We start from the raw sequence: 20,888 nt of genomic DNA, 5'->3' as shown, positions 1-20,888 counted from the left end.
ATGATATGCAAAAATGCTGTATATATCATTACTTTTATATATATATATATATATATATATATATATATATATATATATATATATATATATATATATATATATATATATATATATATATATTAAATTAACCAGTCACTCTAAAGTCATAGTAAATCTTTATATCAATTTAAGGTATTTTTATATTATGTTTCATTCACAGATAATTTTGTAAGTCACCTGAATTTTTTTACTACATGATAAATCAGAACTATTTTCAAAATTTTTAGAGTTCGTTTCTTTTATTGAAAACAAATTTCAAACTTCAATAAAATTATTTAGAATTGACAACGGTACTGAATATGTCAATAATTTTTTTTCCTCTTTTCTCAAAATAAAAGGTATAATGCATCAAATCTCTTGTGTCCATACCCTGGCCTAGAATGGTACGGCGGAAAGGAAAAATCGTCATCTTCTTGAGGTTACTCGTTCTCTATTATTTCAATCTAATGTTCCAAAAAGATTTTGGTCCGATGCTTTTACTTATTGCTACTCATCTCATTAATCGTATTTCTAGCAGCGTTCTTAATAATTTGAGTCCTTTAGAAAAATTAAAAAACAAGAAAAGTGACCTTAATCATCTCCGCATCTTTGGTTGTGTATGTTATGTGCATATAAACCATACTGATAAATTAAGTCCTCAATCAGTTAAAGCTATTTTTCTTGATTATTTTACTACCCAAAAGGGATACAAATGTTATGATCCTATTTCTAAAAAACTCTATATTTCTTGTAATGTCATCTTTAATGAAGATGAATTTTACTACAAAAATAAGGAGGATAATAGTGATGATCTCAATGAGTTTGGTTGGCAAGATCATGTATTGCCCATGAATATGAATTGTTCTTGCAGGAATATATTTTCTGATAGCGATTCAAATACTTCTCAAAATAAAGAAGCATAAAAAGGGACACCATGTGATATCCCACAAGAAGAAAGTCACAATGATTCGATCACAAATAATGACTATAAAACTCAAAGTGACATTCCAAACACTATTCATGAGACACTAAGTACACCTTCTCCCCTGAAGGTAACAATGGATCTATCTCCGGAGATATTTCAGAAACAACTACAAGGGATGACAATATTCGAAGGTCCTTAAGGGTTGTTCAACCATCGAAAAAGCTTAAAGATTATCATTTTTATTCGGTAAAGTATCCTATTAAAAAAAATACTTATCGAATGAAAATGTCTCTAATGAATATCATGTTTTTATCACAATTATTGATAAAATAGAGCCAAAAACATTTCAAGAAGTCAAGTCTACCCCTACTTGGTGTGTTTCCATGCATAACGAATTAGAGGCTCTAAAAAAGAATAATACATGGACACTTGTCCCTCTTTCCTAAAGATAAGAAAATGGTTGGTTGTAAATGGATATACAAAATCAAGTATGATAGCTTAGGAAAAATTAAAAGATATAAAGCCCGACTTGTTGCCAAAGGATACACCCAAACTTATGGATTAGACTATGAGGAAACTTTTGCACCCGTAGCAAAAATGAACATGGTAAGGATATTATTATCTATTGTTGAAAATCAAAATTGAGATTTATATCAAATGGATGTAAAAAATTCTTTTCTTCAAGGCGATCTGCAAGAATAAGTATATATGTGTATCCCACAAGGATATAAGGAAAATCTTAACTCAAAATATGTTTGTAAGTTGAATAAAACTATTTATGGACTCAAACAATCTCCAAAGGCATGGTATTCTAAATTTAGTAGTGCCCTTGTTTATCACAACTTTCGAAAAAGTTTTGTTGATTCTTCTCTTTTTATTAAAATTACTGTCAATAATACTACTATTGTACTTGTGTATATAGATGATATTATAGTAACAGGTAATAACTCAAGTTATATCCTCAAAATTAAAAAGTATCTACAGGAGCAGTTTGATATTAAAGACCTTGACACTCTCAAGTATTTCCTTGGGATAGAAATTGCTCATTCTAAGAAAGATTTGTTTCTTTCTCAAAGAAAATATGTCTTGGACTTATTAAAAGAAATTGGTAAGCTTGCTACAAAACCCACAAAGACTCTCATTGAAACAACTGTTAAATTAAATACTGAAGAAGGTACACCTCTTCATTACATAAATATGTATCAAAGACTTGTAGGTAAACTTATCTACTTAACAGTTACTCGTCCCGATATAACCTTTGAAGTTAGCAATGTAAGTCAATTCATGCATGCTCCAAGAACTTCACACCTTTCTGCTGTTTACAGGATTCGACATTATCTTAAAGCTACTACTAGAGTAGGCATATGGATGAAGCGAAATAACCGCATTGACGTCATTGGTTATACTGATGCTGATTGGGCATACATCTTTGATAGAAAGTTCACTACCGGCTTTTGTACATTCGTTAGAGGAAATCTAGTGACGTGGAGAAGTAAGAAGCAAAATACTGTTTCCCGTTCAAGCGCCGAAGCTGAATATCGTGCTATGGCGGCTACTATCGAAGAACTCATTTGAATTAAATATATTCTTAAAGACTTGGGAGTTGAGCTCAAACCATAAAAATGTATTGCGACAACAATGCTACTAGATATATTGCATCAAATCCAGTATTCCATGAGCGCACCAAGCACATTGAAGTTGATTGTCACTTTGTTCGTGAGAAGGTTCAATCCGGTGAGATTGAAACTCCCTTTGTACCTAGAAAATATCAACTTTATAATATTTTCACGAAGACTCTTGATAAAAAAAACTTTGATAGCATCATCAACAAGTTATGAGTAATCAATCTCTTAACTCCTGACTTTGATAGCTCTTGCTCCAGTTTTCCAGTTCTTCGAAAATCACTACGTTACGCATACACGAGATGATATACGTTGAGAGACAATAATCTTTTGTAGCATTCGATAATCATTTTACTTGTGTAAGTTGAACGAATAGTCGTCTGTTTAACAAGATAGTGTGAGAGCTAGAAGTTCACAAATGCAAGTGTTAAGACCTATGATTTGAGTGAGTTTGTGTAGCATCTATATAAATCAAAGTCTTCTAGTAAAATCATTCTGAAAACAGAAGAAGAGTGACGTAGGAGTTTTTATCTCCGAACATCCATAAAATCTTGTGTTGTCTTTTCATTGCTTCATTCATTCTTATATCCGCCGCTTCAAATCCTACAAGCATTTTTTGCACTTGAAACCGTTAAAGAGCTTGCTACGATTTGTCCAAGAATAGAAATAGATTTTCAATCCTTAACAGGATTAAAATCGCATTTAAGTAAAAAGTAGAACAACAATATTCAATCCCCTTCTACTATTGTCTTCGATCCTAACACACTATATACCTATTGAATCAATTTAGGACAAAATCAGTGCAACATCAATCGATAAGACCCAAAAGATCATATACCTAAACCTTAATAATGAGACATTTTTTTCGTCTTTACTGTAATGTTATAATATTCCTCACGATTTTTATAATGTTTCTAACGATTTTTATAATACGGATGAGGAACAATACAGTACGCATGAGGAACATTGCAATACACATGAGGAACATTGCAATACGCATGATGAACATTACAATACGTGTGAGGAACATTACAATATGTGTGAAGAACATTGCAATAAGCGTGAGGGATATTACAATACGCGTGAGAAACATTACAATACACATGAGGAACATTACAATACGCGTGATAAATATTTCAATACGTGTGAGGAACATTATGTTAGAGTATAATATTATATATTTATAAGAAATTATTACAATATTATAAATTGTGATAATATCAATATTATATTATTTAGTTTTCTTATATGTCAATTATAAACATAATCTATGTAACAAAAAATAATAATTTAATACAATCTTTCTCTCTTTAGTTTGACATGATATCAGAGCCTTGTTATCGTTCTTGAGTCAATCAAGTGATAGTCTTCCGCTGCCTTCATCAATGGTTACCTTAGCCATTGATGGAGGGCTGTAATAATTTATTATTATTAATTTTTGTTGGTGGTCTTAAGCAGCTTATCTGGGGTTTTGGATTTCATTTGAGTTGATTTGTTTTTATCTAGTTGGATTGGGGATTTTGGTAGCTTGGTGGAAATGAGTTTGATTGTTTTGTTCTTAAGTGAGGAGGATAACTTGGACAGATCGAAAGTTGATTTGGTTGAATTAGCTGGTTTAGAAGAATGTTGGTTTTATTATTAGTCTTGGAGGAGAGGAAATTACACTAGTAAAAAAAGGGCAATTAGCTAGCAAACATAGCGATTGGTATTAACAAAAATTGCTACTATTGTCTTAATTGCGATTGTATTAAAATCCAATCGCAACTATTATCTTAATGGCGACCGGTCATTAGACCAATCACTACTAGCTGAAATAAAGACGATTGGTTACAAAACCAATTGCCATAAACCTCTTAAAAGGCTAATTAAAATGATAGCAGCGATTGGTTTTAAAACCAATCGCTTCTTCCTTATTAAAACCCTAAAATTAGATAAAGACTTATCTCTCTTTACTCCGAATCGATTTCTCTTTGAAGCCCTTAGACAAATGGCTTCTCAAGACCCTTAGATTTCTCTATGAAATCGATAACCTATCTTCATCGGAGAAGAAACATAATATATAGGTACAACATAAGAAACATTGAATCATGGTTTCTAATGCTTTTATCAATCGCCAGAGACTAAAGGGAAATTGCGATTGGTATGTTAACCAATCGCCATAGGGAAATGGCGAGTGAACATTCACCAATCGCCGTTGCCAATTAAGGCAACAACGAGAACATCTATGCCGATTGATGGTGATTAGTTTATGACCAATCACTACAGTCTTCTAGAGATTGGTTTGGATGTGAATAGCGATTGCTTTACCAATGGCTATTTGCCCTTTTTTACTAGTGTTAGAAGTGATTTTTTGAAACTTGGTTTGATTGGTCTTTGTTTGATTGGTTTTGGTTATTTTGTTGAGTATAGGGAGTTGAATTTGGTTTGGTGTTTTTCTATGTTTGTGAAACTTGGTTTGATTAGTTTTGGTTTTGGTTGTTGTTGAGAATATGAAGTTGAATTTGGTTTGGGTTTTTTTCCTAAGTTTGTAAATTTTGGTTTGGTTGTTGTGGGCTGTTGATTTTAGTTTGTTTTTTTGGAGGAGTTTGTGAAACTTGGTTTGATTGATTTTGGTTTGTCTGAATCGAAGAAGAGTTGTTTTTTGGTGGATGGTCAATGCTGGGCAGAAGAGAGAAGATAAGGAAGAGAAGAAGGTTAAGAATGATGTGTAACTTCTTATTGTTCACGTTTTCGTTTTTTGACTGTCAAACTTTCAATGTTTATTGTTGTTGCATCGCGAGTTTGAGTGAGAATGTTAAAGTATAATATAATATATTTGTAAGACACAATATTATAAATTATGATAATATCAATATTATATTATCAATATTATATTATTTAGTTTTCTTATATGTCAATTATAATGTTTATATAATAGACATAATCTATGTAACCAAAAATAACAATTCAATACAATCTTTCTCTCTTTAGTTTAATAAATTACAATATGCGTGAGGATAAATACATAATGTTACAGCAAAATCTGTCTTTGTTCATAGCATAATATTCGAATCTAGGAGTTATCAACTATAGTATATAACACAATGTTCATAACAAAGCCTGATGACCTCACCAAGATAACCTAGTGGTAAAATTTGACTTAAGAGACCAAAATGTCACATATTCAATTTCACTTGAAAGCGCTTTGAACGGAGAGTCGTGGGGGTGGGGAGAGTCATGGGGATGAGAATTAGAGTTTAGGGAGAGAGAGAGAGTCGTGGCGACTTCATTGAAGAGTTTACGGTTTTAGGGAGAGGGAGGGAGAAGGGGGAGAGAAGATGAAGCGAATGAATGAGATTCACGATTGGGAGGGTATACGATCCATTAAAGGTAATGTGAACATTTTGTAGGTCAAAAAGTGTTATTTTTGTAAAATTTAATAAGCGTGAATCATTTTTCGAATTTAACCCATTATCAGGATTATTTGATCAAATTTTCCGGATCTAAAAGATAAGACTGAGATATGAGAAGATTATGATGTCATGACTTATTTTTTAAATTAGTTTTACACTAAAGAAAAGAATATTTTAATATTAAAATTAATATATGATTAAGTACCCTATTAAAAAATACATTTATTTTCAAAATTTCAGAAGTATTGGAATAACCTAGTGGCCTAACCAACTGAAGACACGTACTAAGAATTTTGAGTTTCAATTTCTATGTTTTAATTGATTAAATTTAAATGAATAAAATTTTGGGATTTAGGAGAATAAAATAAAACAGGAATATAGTGGAGACTGACAGTAGTATGTATCCATGAGTCAAATTCTTTTGTTTTTTCTGCAGCTTTCCCCTGTCTCATTTCATCGTCATCATCATCCATATGTCCTTCTCTACCCTCCTACATATAGCAATCGGAATTGAACTATGTTGATTTATGAGTACCTAAAAGAAGGCTGATGATCCCTCAGACCAGAAGAAGGCTCCTAGAAACTCCACGCACCCTTCCTTTAATCAGAAACCACTCTCCAATGGCCCAGCTGGACCAGCAGCAGCAGAAAGAAAACCAAAAAGGAAAGAAAGATAGAAGCAGGAAATGGGAGGTGTCCTCTAATGTCCTCCAACCCAACAACCTCACCATACACAACCATAAAAAAGAAAAGAAACCCAGTTACCACAAATGCCCTTCTGCAACATCCCAAAAAATCTCATTATCTTCATCTCTAGTGACTCTACACAGTCCCACAACAATAATGGGGTTTCCCTTCCCTAGTTTACGTGGGCTTTTTGGGCTTTCTCTGGTTCAGAGCTTTCACACACAGAACAGAGCATCAACAACTTTCTGCCTTCCTTCCCTCCCTCTTTCTCTCCCTTCTTAATTACCCTATCCTTCTTTATCTTTAGAACAAAGGGTTTCCTGCCGATTTCTGTATAAGAAAATGAAAGGGGTTTCCTTCAATCCTTCTCCATACCGAGTCAATGAGAATCCCAATACCATGATCAAGCATCGAGTTCTTATGCAGGAATATCAAGACCTCCAAAAGGTAATCTTTTTAGCATAGATCTAGGGTTCTTTTGATTTTCTGTTTCAGGATTTATACTCATTGGTTTTAAAGAACCCTGTTGTATCTTTTGATTGATTCTTGAAGGATTTATGGGTTTCATTGATTTGCAGGAAACTGAAGCCATCAAGAACAGATTTGAGAATACAAAACATCACAAATCGGTGTTGTTGGCTGAAATAAGGTAGTGATTGATAGATCATGATGATGATGGATTAATTTGTAGGGTATGTGATGATGATTTTGGTCATGGGAATACAGGTTTCTGAGGAGACGACACAAACAGCTTCTTGTTCTAAGAAGGAAGAAAAGAATCCCAAATGAGAAGAAGAGGAGGAGGGTGGTTTGTGAAGCAATTAAGAAGGAACATATTCTAGATTTGAATAAGGGGGAAGAAGTTAGCCGAGCTCCTCCTCCTCCAGTTTTTGACCTGAATCAGATAGCGGTAATATTTTTATAATGATGGTCATGATTCATGAAATATGAATCAAAGTGATGTAATGTTGGGTATTGTTGCAGAGAGAAGATCATGATGATGATGGTTTCCGGCCTCTGATGATGAATGAAACGGCGGATGAAGATCAAAAGTTGGCTTTGTGCAGTATGAATGCTGGAAAGCGAATTAAGAGAAAAATATCATGGCAAGATCCGGTAGTTGCTTTGAAGGTGGTGGTTTGATAATAATAATAATATTTGTTATCAACTCAAATGAATGTTGGAATAAGAATATTTAAGGTTTTGTTTGTTTTTTCATGTATATGTATGACAGTTAGGCCGCAACATAAGCAAATAAATACAAGGAAACAAACCGGTTTTATAATGAGAGATTGGAATAACGTGGCTGTTCTTGATCCATTAGAGGTCTCCAAAAGGAACTTTATCTTTGAAACGGCTTCTCTTTCTTTGACCCTCCTATATTTCCTACCTAAATATTTGTTTTTGTCAAAAAAAATGATGAAAAGTAATTAATAACTCTCATTTCCCATGTTTTGGGTTTTTTTCTTAGTTTTTTTTATTAAAAATGTTTTTAATATATTTCTTTAACCATTCAATTAAAATATTAAAAATATTTTTACTACTTTTATAAATTTAAATTAAATTTTCATGTGAAAAATGACTCACTATCAATTTTTCTTTGAACAATAGACTATGATTCATTAGATATCATTGAATTGAGGTCCGGTAAATAAAGATTTTCAATTTAGTTGTGAATACAAATTAATTATGACAAGAATAATTAATGGTTACAATTAATCAAAATCAGAAAGATATAAAACTTTCTTATTTTAAAAGATCTAATGTGAAAATTCTAACAGGAAATGTCAAAATTTCAACACTAAATTGTTTATCCTTAATTTTATTTTTTACTAATTTTGACTTTGTACTTTCTCACGTTATCTTTCTTTATAGTCAATTCACTCTTCTCTATAATAAATACATTTTACATTTTTCTACATAGATTCTATAAACTCTTTTTCCATTTTGCCTTCTCTCTTTCAAGTTCAACATGATAACCAACATCATCCTTTGCTGCACCTTAATATTGATCTTCATTGCAACCACCTTATACTTCACGACTCGACCCAGAAAGATCTATTTAGTGGATTTCTCATGTTACAAACCCGGACCAGACAGAATAGTGACCCGAGAGCTTTTCATGGAACGGTCTGCACAGACCGGTTTGTTCACAGAAGAGAACTTGGTGTTTCTAAAGAAGATTCTTGAAATATCCGGCTTAGGTCAAAAGACCTATTTCCCTCCTGCGGTTCTCCAGGTTCCACCGAACCCGTGCATGGCGGAGGCTCGGAAGGAGGCGGAGGAGGTCATGTTTGGTGCGATCAACGAGCTCTTGGAGAAGACGAAGGTGAAGGCTAAAGATATTGGAATTGTGATAGTTAACTGCAGCTTGTTTAATCCTACGCCGTCTTTGTCGGCCATGGTGGTGAACCATTACAAGATGAGAGAAAACATTTTGAGCTATAACCTTGGTGGAATGGGATGCAGCGCTAGCCTTATTTCCATAGACCTCGCTAACCAACTTTTACAGGTTCATTATTATTTTATTTTATTTTATTAAACTTGAGTGAGCAGAGCGGAGTTAGGATTTGAGATCCATTCAGGATAATTATTTTCACAAAACTTTTTCGGACTGCCAGCGATCAATAACGACGGTACTTCCATCGTTATTGATATATATACAATATTTTGGACACTCGGGCTATGACCCGAATAGCATTATGTCTGTTTTTTGAAAAATTACTTTTTTGACACTTCTATTACTTCACGAGATCTAAAATTTGTCATAAAAATAATTAAACATGAGTATTTAAGTGAGGATCATGATCAGGGCCGCCCCTAATTTTGGGCTGCCCTAGTCAATAGACAAACGTAACTTTTGACTACTAAAAAAAAATTGATAATAAAAGGGATTGTGGTGATTTTAAAACCCATGAAAAAATAAAAATCTTAAGTTTTTACTCTAAACTACTCTAGCTACTAGATCATTTTATGCTTTTAAACAATAATAATATCTTATTTGTTTTATTAAATAGGTTGAGTGATTATAACATTTGTCATAATATTTTAGTTTTAACAATTCTCAACTCATAGGTGAATCCAAATTCTTATGCCCTAGTGGTTAGCATGGAGAACATTACCCTTAATGGGTACTTTGGCAACGACAAGTCTATGCTCGTCTCAAATTGCCTCTTTCGCATGGGCGGAGCTGCCATTCTACTATCGAACAAGTCTTCCGATCGTCGTCGATCCAAGTATCAGCTCATCCACACCGTCCGCACCCACATGGGGGCGGATGACAAGTGTTACGGCTGCATATCCCATAAAGAGGACGAAAACAAGAGAGTGGGAGTTGCCCTATCAAAAGACCTAATAATTGTTGCCGGAGAGGCCTTGAAGACTAATATCACCACTCTAGGTCCTTTGGTCTTTTCGATGTCCGAGCAGCTCTTGTTCTTCCTCAAGCTGGTGGCTAAGAAAGTCTTCAAGGTGAAGATTAGGCCTTACGTTCCCGACTTTAAGTTGGCTTTCGAGCATTTCTGCATTCACACTGGTGGAAGGGCTGTGCTGGACGAGCTAGAGAAGAACCTGAAGCTATCGGAATGGCACATGGAGCCTTCGAGGATGACCCTATATAGGTTTGGAAACACGTCTAGCAGTTCGTTGTGGTACGAGTTGGCGTACTTGGAGGCTAAGGGGAGGATGAATAGAGGCGATCGCACTTGGCAAATGGCATTTGGTTCGGGATTCAAGTTCAATAGTGCTGTCTGGTTTGCTTTGAGGACAATCCATCCGGTCAAGGAGAAGAACCCTTGGATAGATGAGATCCACGACTTTCCAGTTCAAGTGTCTAGAGTTGCTTCCATAATTTCTTCTTGATCAATTACAACATGCACTATGTTAATTTTCCTCCACGGTTTACTATTTGATTCTATTGGTGGCTTTTAATAGTACAAATGAAGGGCAAATTATACTGCAAATTTATTTCATATATATCATTTTCAGTTTCTCATTTTTTAGTGTTTCTTTTTATCTTTTATATACATTTACATTTTTTTTATTAAAAATTTAGCACAAACTATTCAAGTTATATATTTTTTACATAGTTAATGCAATAATATTATAAAATGAATAGTCGTTTAAACATAAAATAAAATCATAACAATTATGGAGAGAAATCAAACAAATAAATAAAAATTAATGCATACGAAGATACTCCAAAATGACAATGAAATCTCGGATCTAATCTGTCGGTTTCATAGATTGAACCTCATATAATGTAAAGATGATAACATTGTAAAGAATTCGTAACGGGCGTTTGAGATTGTTGAAATTTTTTTACGATTCCTCTCCAACCAAATTATCCACACACAAATATGAATATAGCTCCATTGTCTTTGACCTTCAAATTTAACCATCTCAATCAATTATTCTCAACACTCACCAATGTTTTATGACATAACCCAATTCATACTAGTAATTCTCTATAGCAGACTCCAAATACCAACAATACCCTTGCAATATAAATAAGATGAGGGATTGTCTCCACTCCTTGAGGCACAAACGACACTGACTCACCATTATAAGTTATTTGCGCATGTATTTATCATCAGTTGAAATATCGTCATGGATTGCACTCCACACGAAAAAGAAATATTAGTGGGAATCCTAAACTCTCATAATTTCTCCCAACAAAACACAATTGAAACAACTCTATCGAAAAGAGAATAACAATGTCACACATTAAGCTTATCAATATTCGTCTATCACATCACATCTTGGTTTAACGGAAATACCCATTTTTTGGTCATTAAAAATAACAACCTATTGTGAGAAGAACTTTCTTTAGACGATAACCTTCTTCTATATCTAATACGATGAACAGAACTTTGAAAACGATGGTCATACATGTCCTTGACTGTGACATCTTCACAAATAACAATAAAGGCAAGAACAGAGAATGCAACTGTAAAACACTTACCACACATCATGCGTTCTCCCAAAAATGAATTGGTGAACCATCGCCAACGGTAAATAAAGAATGTTCAATGTAACTTTTTTACATGATTGATATGTAACTCCAGATGATACTGTCAGAAATATTTTCAAATTAAAATTGATTTAATGATTTCAGAAAATTTTTATGAATATTAAATAAAATAGCAGAAGCGTGATTGGATCGAGCACTTAACTCTAACCATTGTCTTATCTGTCTCTTGATAATCGACGATGAACCTTAGCATTTCTCTCACGAACGACGTCTTTAACACAACATTCAAAACTTCTTAGAGATTCTTCTAAACCTTTTATCTTCCTTAACTCTCAATGGTGCAAGTTTTTAATAGAAGAAAAAAACTTAGAAATCTCTAAAGATAATAAGTCTTAATTATAGAGTTATTGCCATCAAATATTTCTAAGAGCTTATTTGTATAAATATAAACTGCATGAACCATATTTTATTTAATTCTAATAAAAGATCATTAGGCAGATTATTGTAACTATACAATTGAATGTGTAAATTTAATTACAATGAATTAAAATACATTAAATATCATAATGAAGAACTAGCATATATCCCGTGTATTTGCACGAGTAATAATATAAAAAATCGTGAAAAAATATTACGGTAAAAATACCTATAGCATTTTAAATTTTATTTTTAACAGTTTAAAATGTATGAGCGGATCAACCCACAATCCAATCCAAGTATCCATTTACTCTCACAGATATATCCAAATTAACCACAACTCTCGACCCGACAATCCGGACACTTTAAAAATTAAGCATCATTATATATATAAATTAGTTAGTTAAAAAGTTGAACTTATATTGTTAAAATGTCGCGCGTTCATCAAATTTGGTGTTGATTTTATAAAATAATTTGAGTTAAAAGTAATATTTTATCTTTTCCTCTTTTAAAATGAATATTAAGATTAAAAAATGATATATTCATTGCACAAAACTTAATTTTTTAACGTAAAAAATAAAAATGTGACAAATATATTTTAAAGTGGAATGAAAGATAAGAACAAATATAGAAATTTATGCAATCTATCTCTACAACAAATAATTTTAAAAAGCCAGCAACAATTAATTAAGTTTAGTGATAAGAGTCGGCTTAAGAGACAAAATGTTACGAATTCAATTTCATCTGAAAGCGTTTTGAGTTAAAGTGGGGTAATGACAGTAGGTGTCATGCTAGTTCTCATTTAATTCATAAAACTCAAATTATTTTAAATGTTACAGAGACTTGGTAGTCTTAAAAAAATGTAGGAACAATATATAAATATATATAACTCATATTATGGTCACGATTTATGAAAGATATAATACAATCATCTTAATCAATCAAAAATCCAATCACTTATACTTCATTATTTTTAGTTTTAAGGCATAAATGATACATATTTTAAATTATATTGAGAGTTTTTATTTGTTTTTGATGTAATTGTAGTTTAAGTGAAATCACCTAACTAAATTAAATAAATTTTAATAATAATGAAAAATAAATAAAATATTAAAAATTGAAATATATTATATATATAAGAATTACTTTTATTTTTTTTCCTTTTAAAATGAAAGTTTTGGTTAAAAAATATTTTTTTTTTTGTGCAGACTTGTATATTTAAAAAGTAAAACGTGACAAATGTATTTTAAAGTAGTATAAAAATTAAGAAAAAAAATATTAAGCAATTAAACTTTCCAACAAATAAATTCATAAAGTCACAGCAATAATATAGATATGGTAATATTATGAAAATTTTATTTAATTTATATTTGTTGACTTTCAAATGTTAAAAAGTCTTAATAAGTAAGTGTTTAAATAAGAGAGTTAAAGAAAGTTGGTATAAAAAGTTTTAAATAATAATATAATATTTGAAAAGTGACGTTTGATAAAATCTTTTACAAGATTACAAGAATCAAATAGATCTCTCCCTCCTCAGCCTTTCCTATAAATAAAGTAGCTCACCATCCATTTGAACATCCCATTCTCATTAAACAACTCTCTCTCTCGGTAGAATTTAAGAATGAAGAGCTTCTCCTCCATCTTGTTGACCGCGATGGTAATGGTAGCCTTGGCCGGTGAATTGGCCGAGGCGGTGACGTGTAACCCGATGGAGTTGAGTCCTTGTTTGGGAGCAATAAGCTCGCCCACAGCAACTCCGACGAAAGAGTGTTGCGCGAAGCTGATGGAGCAGAAGCCATGCTTTTGTGGTTACATGAAGAACCCAGCCTACAAACCATACATTGACAAGGCTAAACGTATTGCTGGCATTTGCGCTGTCCCTTCTCCGACATGCTAGCCATATTAAAGTAAAATGATAATAATTTGGTTCCATTATGTAAGATGGATGTTCACTTGTGCTAGTAATCTATTCTCCTTAATTAATTATGATATAATATATGGCTTTATTTTCAAAACTAGCATAATGGATCCTTATGTTGCAAAAATAAATAAAAAATAAATTTACAACGTTGAAATAAACCATACTCACTTCTTTATGGTCGTCATAATCATCATAATTTTCATTATTCTCTGCGTCGTCAACATATATGATCTGAATATGAGGGAGCTTCAATGGTTGGTATAGCCCATTGATTGTCTTCTCTCTCTTTTTTTTCGTTATTTTCATTATTTATAATAAAATATAACAAATTTGATAAGAAAACATTCATATAACTTATTTTCTCATCAGCACCGATATCTTCCTCTTCGACCTCTTACTCTCATTTATCGGTTAACCAACAATATCCTTTCTTACCTAATAAACCTCTCATATTACTAATCTCATAACCTCACAGTTGCACTCAACCATCTCAATAGTATTAACATTTTTTACCATCACTTTTGGAAAACTAATCATCTCATCATATCACCAATCTCTTTATCCTCACATCTCATTCACATATATTTTTAACCACCAATCACAATCGACCTCTAATCTCGTGATTTTACAATCCTTTCTTACCAGTCTCTTATCCCTCAATAAACCAACCACCAATCTCAATCTTGTCGGCCTCTTATTCCTTGGAGAACCAGCTAGTAATCCCATCGACCTCTCATCTAATGACTTCATACTTTCACATTCTTCTAATTCCTCAACAAACCAACTACTAATCACAATTGACCTCTAATCTTGTGACTTTATGATCCATTATTATCGGTCTCTTATCTCTCGACAAACAAACCACCAATTCTAATTGATCTCTAATCTCATTGCCCATTACTTTCACACGCCTTTTATCTCTCGCCATACCAATCACTAATCCCAATAAACCTATAAATCTCATGACATCACACTTTCACACTTCTTTTATTTCTCAGAAAACCAACCACCAATATCAATAACACTTTCACACATCTTTCTTATCTCTCGAAAAAATAATCAACCACCAACCTGAATTGACCTCTTATCCCTCATCAAACTAACCACTAATTCCAATATTACCGACCTCTTATTCATCGGTAAAATAATTACCAATCTCAATCAACCTCTCATCTAGTAACCTCACACTTTCATACTTACATGACTCTAATCCCTCGACAAACCAACCACCAATCCCAATCGATCTCTAATCTCGTGACTTTACGATCCTTTGTTATCGACCTCTTTTTCCCTTGGAAAACCATGTCATCAATCATAATATTACCAGCCTCTTATCTCTCGACAAACTAACAACGAATCCAAATAACACTTTTACACGCATCTTATTCATCGACAACTCAACCACCAATCACAATCACAATCACACTTTCACACAACTCTTATCTCTCAGCAAACTAACCACCAATCTCAATTGACCTCTAATCTTGTCACCTCACTATCCTTTATTATCAGCCTCTTATTCCTTGGCAAAACACATCCCATCACACTTTTTTAAGTCACTTATCCATTGGCAAACTAATGTTACCAGCCTCTTATCCCTCGGTAAACCAACCATCCATATCAATCAGACTTTCCCATGCCTCTATCACTTAGTAAACTAACCACCAATCTCAATCATATTTTCGCATGTCTCTTATCCCTCGACAAACCAACCACCAATATCAATCAAATTTTTATACACCTCTTATCTCTCGACAAATTAACCACCAATCTCAATCACACTTTCACACGTCTTTTATCCCTTAACAAACTAACTGCTAATTTCAATAATACTTTCACACGCCTCTTATCTCTTTTAGAAAACCAACCACCAATCTCAATCGTCCTCTAATCTCGTGACCTCACGATCCTTTATTACCGATTTCTTATCACTCAGCAAACCACATCACAATCACACTTTCACATGTCTCTTATCAATATGCAAACCAACCACCAATCTCAATCGACATTTAACCTCGTGACCTCACACTTTGGTTAATCAAATATTTGATTCATATTTTTAACCACTTTCATTTGTTACCAGCCTCTTATCTCTCCGTCACATCTCAATCACACTTGATTAAAAATTTGTATTTGTTTTATTAAGTTGTAAGTTCGAAACATACATACATCATTTTTAATTTTATTTTTAACCATTTCAAGATTATGGGAGGGTCAACCCACGATCCGACTCAAGTATCAATTTATTCTCAGATATATATATCTAAATTAACAATAACTCTCGACTCGACAAACCAAACAAATTTAAATTAATTATTATTATTATTATATACGTATTGTTGGATCTTACTTAATTTGCTTTAATACTCAAATTTATATAAGTCATAAGTAACTAATCAATTATTTTTTACTTATTATAAAGAATCAATTTATCACATCTTATTTTTTTTTCCACAACGAATAATGAAATGAATATAGGCTATTTTTAATTAAGAGTTTATATAAATAGGTGAAGAAGGAGAAAGCCTATAAATACAACGCCTCCTCTTTAACCTTCTTCTCCATCTATATCCATTCAACTCAAACGAATGATTCATTAGATACAAAAATTTAAGAAGGATCAATTAACAATAGATTTGAAGATTGCTTTTAATGATATTCTGAGAGATATATAGTCATTATGATTAACAAACTCAAAATAAAAAATAAGATTAATTTTCCTTTTTATTTATTTGAGTCTCTTATTTATTTCTTGTCGATCTCTAGCTAGCTAGACAGTTTGTTCATTAAGGTTTACTTCAACTTAGAGATGACAATGGTACCCGTATATTTGATACCTGTGGGTACGTACCCGATGATCGGGTTCGGGTATTTAAATTCGAGGTCGGGGTCGGGGATGGGGAGTAAAAAATGTTACCCGATCGGGTTCGGAGTCGGGGATGGGTAGTGTTGGAAACCCAAATATTAATATATATATATATATATATTTTTTTTTTTTAAAAATTTAAATAACTTTTCAAATTCCACCTCTTAACCATCATTACAATACAATAAATATAGTATTTATTTTCTCTTTACCCAAAACCATAAGTCACGCCAATGTCATTCTAATTGTTTATCTCTCATTAGTCATCACTTTTAATCTTCATTTTTTGTTTTTTTTCAACCTTACTTCAACTTTTATTTTCAACATTCTCTCTAGTTTTGTTCTTCAACTTCTATCTTCAACATTCTCTATAGTTTTGTGTTTCAACTTCTATCTTTAACTTTCTTTCTAGTTTTTGTTCAACATCTATAACATAACTATTCAAGTAAGTAATGTTTTCATTTGAGTTTTTCAAATTTCGATATTATTAGTTTAATGTTATTTATTATTTAATAAAGTTATACTTGTTCTTTAACTTTTATAATCCTATACTTATTTATTAACTTAATCTTCGATCTCTATTTTGTAATTTCTTCTTCCGTTTTAGCAGCAACAAAGGTGACATTTCTGTAACTTCTACAAGACTCGCTTAAAGAAGAATGTGTTTTTTTTTGTGAGAAAACTGTCTTGTTGAGGAATATTTTGAAGTTTATGTTTAACTAAGTATATATTGTTGTGTCGGTTTTAAGTTTATTTATTTATATTTTGTGGTATGAATGAATTTATATCATGTAGTATGAATGATATTGTTGTTTAAGTATCAAATATTTATTAATATTTTTTTTGGTCAATTATATTTTGTAATAACATATTAGTTAAGATATTAAATTTAATTTAAAATTATTTTAGTCTGAATATGTTAATTAAAAAAAATATATATTTTTTTTAATATTTTGTATATTTTAAAAACAATAAATATAGTTTTACACTTTAATCGGGTAATGGGGTACCCGTCGGGTATCGGGTACCCTACAAATCGGGGATGTGGATCTAAATAGAGATACCCATCGGGTTCGGGGTCGGGTATTAAAATGAAAATCGGGTTCGGGGATGGGTACTTCACTACCCGACGGGTAGGGTACCCGTTGCCATCCCTATGTTCAACTCATCAAATTTTCATTCATTTTTCTCGTATTAATAATATATTACTTAATTTATTAATTATCAAAATATTAAGATGTCTTTTATTTTTTTTCTTTAATTTTTAAAAATATTTATTATATATTAATACTTTTTAAAGTCCTTTCTTTCCAAAAATAAATAAATAAATAACACTTCTTAAAAAAAAATATCTACCAAACAAAATTATTTAAATAAATTCTTAATTTAAAATATCTTGCTATTCATTTGGTAAAATGATAAGAGTAAAAAGTGATTAATTGATTCTAAAGAAGTAAGAAATGACTGTGTGGTCACGATAACATTAATTAGATGTAACCTACTTAAATTTGATCATTTAAAAGCAAGTACATAATATCCAAGTTCCATAATTAGAAAATAAAGTTGATCAACCAGAATGGATTACAAACGCATCAGCCAACTGAAATAATGAAATAAAATTATAAATATTTTATTTGATTATATATATATCTAGCATTTGGGAGAAGGGACGCCACAGGCGAGGGCGACCCGTTTAGCATTGGGAGAATCAATGTAATGTTTGAAGAATGAGTTTTTCATGTAATCACACAAGCATGGCTCCTGCTCCACCAGCTTCCCACAACACTCTTTCGTCGTAGTTACTGTCGCCGAGCTTATTGCTCCTAGACAAGGACTTAGCTCCATCGGATTGCATGTCGCCGCCTCCGCCAACGCAAGTTCACCGCCCAAGGCTACCACTACCACCACCACAACCACTGCTGTAAGAAAGATCGAGAAACTCTTCATTCTTGATATTTTATTATAAGCTCTTATAGTTGAATGAGAATGAGATATTGTCTAATGGGATGGTGAACTATTCTATTTATAGGAGAGGAGTCGTTAAAGATTTTCATCAAATGTCACTTTTTAATTAATATTGTTTATAAGATATATATTATTATTAACTCTTTTTTTCCTTTTTAAATTCAAAATTATTATTAGTATATCTAAAATTATTTTTTTGAAAAAGTTTCATGTATAAATCTTTTTTTTTTTTCTAATAATAAAAATTTATATATAAAAATTTAGTATAATAATTTTTATTATTAATTAATAAAATACATAATATATACTTGGTTAAACATCATATTAAAGTGTATCGTGATCAGGATATAGTGGATCTGATTAAGCAATACATAAAAAAGAAAAATTTAATAAATATCCAGTTTGAGAACATCCCAATTTTCTTAAATAATTAGTGTAGCTCTTCCATCGCACACACGCAAAGTCACATGAAAATACAAAACATATATAATGCATAAAATAATATAATACAAATAATAATTTAGATCAGAATTTAAAAAAATAATCTTATAGTAAATGAAAAAATATATTGTCAATTGATTTGGTTGTAGATTGTGACTAAATAAGTAAATATCACTTTTCAAATAACCTTGTTTCTATTTTTTTATTATTTAACATCCTTATTTTTTTCTTTTATTTATTTAAACAAGTTAGTATTTTAAATTGAATTTTGTTAGTGCATTTAAAAATTATTGTTATTAATCTATTTGTTGTCTAATAAATTACATTTGAGACTATTACTATATTTAATAATTAAGAATAATTTGTGAAAGAAAATATATAAAAGAAGTTATCTTCACAAAGTATATAGTTCTCCCTAAAAAGCTTGTTTGATGTCATTTATAAATAAAATTTATATTCAATCATCAATTAAATAATAAAATATTTTATAATATTAAGTATTAAAACATTTTAGTCATTACTCAAACTAGCTATTATAAGAATATAAAAAAAAATATATTAGTTTAATGAATTATTAGATTTAAATTTAGACGTGATTCAAGGACCACAATGTCAACCATCTTTTGGCACCTGGCATTAATTGAGATCTTAAGAATATTTTTGTGTAACTCTAATATAAATTTTTTGTACATCTAATTTCGTGACAATGTGATCTTTTATTACCGACATTGTATCTCTAGCAAATCAACCACAACCGGTGTCTTATTCACGCCTATAATTCATTTAAATTTGCATTTACAGAGGTTGAACTCTAATCTTAACAGTGGAAAATGAACACTTTAACCACTTATAATTGATAAGTTTTATTTATAATTTTGTATACGCATTATGCATACTTTTGTAAGCTAATAAAATTCAAAATTTTGAGTTTTTTTTCTAAAATTCAAAAATAACATCTTGGTTTTATTAATAAGCTATATCTATTTTTTTCAGTATAAAATGTGGACAAATAATCAAAAAGATTAATTTATTTTATTTAAATATATCACAAATTAAGTTTTAAATACATTGTTATATATATATATATATATATATATATATAATTTTAAAAATGATCAATGTATATAATATATAATTATATATTATAAAATAATTAATACAAATATAATTATTTATTAAAAAATATATATTTTGAAGAAAAAATATCAAAAAAAAAAAAAAATTAAAATAAGAAGGTAGGTAATAAATATGGAGAGAATTAAAAAAAATATTAATATAATTTTTTTTATTTAAATAGAATTGTTATATATTTATAAGATTATAAAATAATTAATACAAATAGAAATATATATAATAATTTATTAAAATATATAAAATATAGTTAAAAAGATAAATGATTTTCAAATAAAAAAATTGAATAATTAATTACGCATTCATTCGTATCAAATGTAATAAATAATAATAAAAATATTTAAATAAGTTGTTATATATATTATATAGATTATAAATTAATTAAATTATTTATTAAAAATAAATATATTTAATAGAGTTAAAAAATTAAATGACTTTTTATATAATATTTTTAAAGTTTGATAAATAAAAAATAATAATTAAATAAATTTTTTTGATATAACTTATACATATACACGTTTAACTTATGAT

The 20,888-nt window shown here is 30.7% G+C and overlaps 3 protein-coding genes across 3 annotated transcripts; all 3 read left to right on the top strand.

Moving 5' to 3' along the window:
* Positions 1–1,076: 1,076 nt before the first annotated feature.
* Positions 1,077–2,518, top strand: LOC124924740 (uncharacterized mitochondrial protein AtMg00810-like). The gene is made up of 2 exons (XM_047464735.1): positions 1,077–1,134; positions 1,866–2,518. The coding sequence occupies exons 1-2, from the start codon at positions 1,077–1,079 to the stop codon at positions 2,516–2,518; spliced, it is 711 nt and encodes a 236-aa protein (XP_047320691.1).
* Positions 2,519–6,425: 3,907 nt separating this feature from the next.
* LOC124926320 lies at positions 6,426–7,930 on the top strand. The gene is made up of 4 exons (XM_047466519.1): positions 6,426–7,091; positions 7,223–7,293; positions 7,371–7,554; positions 7,629–7,930. The coding sequence occupies exons 1-4, from the start codon at positions 6,987–6,989 to the stop codon at positions 7,785–7,787; spliced, it is 519 nt and encodes a 172-aa protein (XP_047322475.1). The 5' UTR covers positions 6,426–6,986; the 3' UTR covers positions 7,788–7,930.
* Positions 7,929–10,505, top strand: LOC124924739 (3-ketoacyl-CoA synthase 20-like). The gene is made up of 3 exons (XM_047464734.1): positions 7,929–7,970; positions 8,611–9,156; positions 9,720–10,505. Exons 1-3 carry the CDS (start codon positions 7,929–7,931, stop codon positions 10,503–10,505), a joined length of 1,374 nt encoding a protein of 457 aa, XP_047320690.1.
* Positions 10,506–20,888: the final 10,383 nt, after the last annotated feature.

The sequence above is a fragment of the Impatiens glandulifera genome, chromosome 2 (genome assembly GCF_907164915.1).
Source record: "Impatiens glandulifera chromosome 2, dImpGla2.1, whole genome shotgun sequence".
Taxonomy (NCBI): domain Eukaryota; kingdom Viridiplantae; phylum Streptophyta; class Magnoliopsida; order Ericales; family Balsaminaceae; genus Impatiens; species Impatiens glandulifera.
Note: the sequence above shows the minus strand (reverse complement) of the source record. Positions and strands in the feature narration are given on the sequence as shown.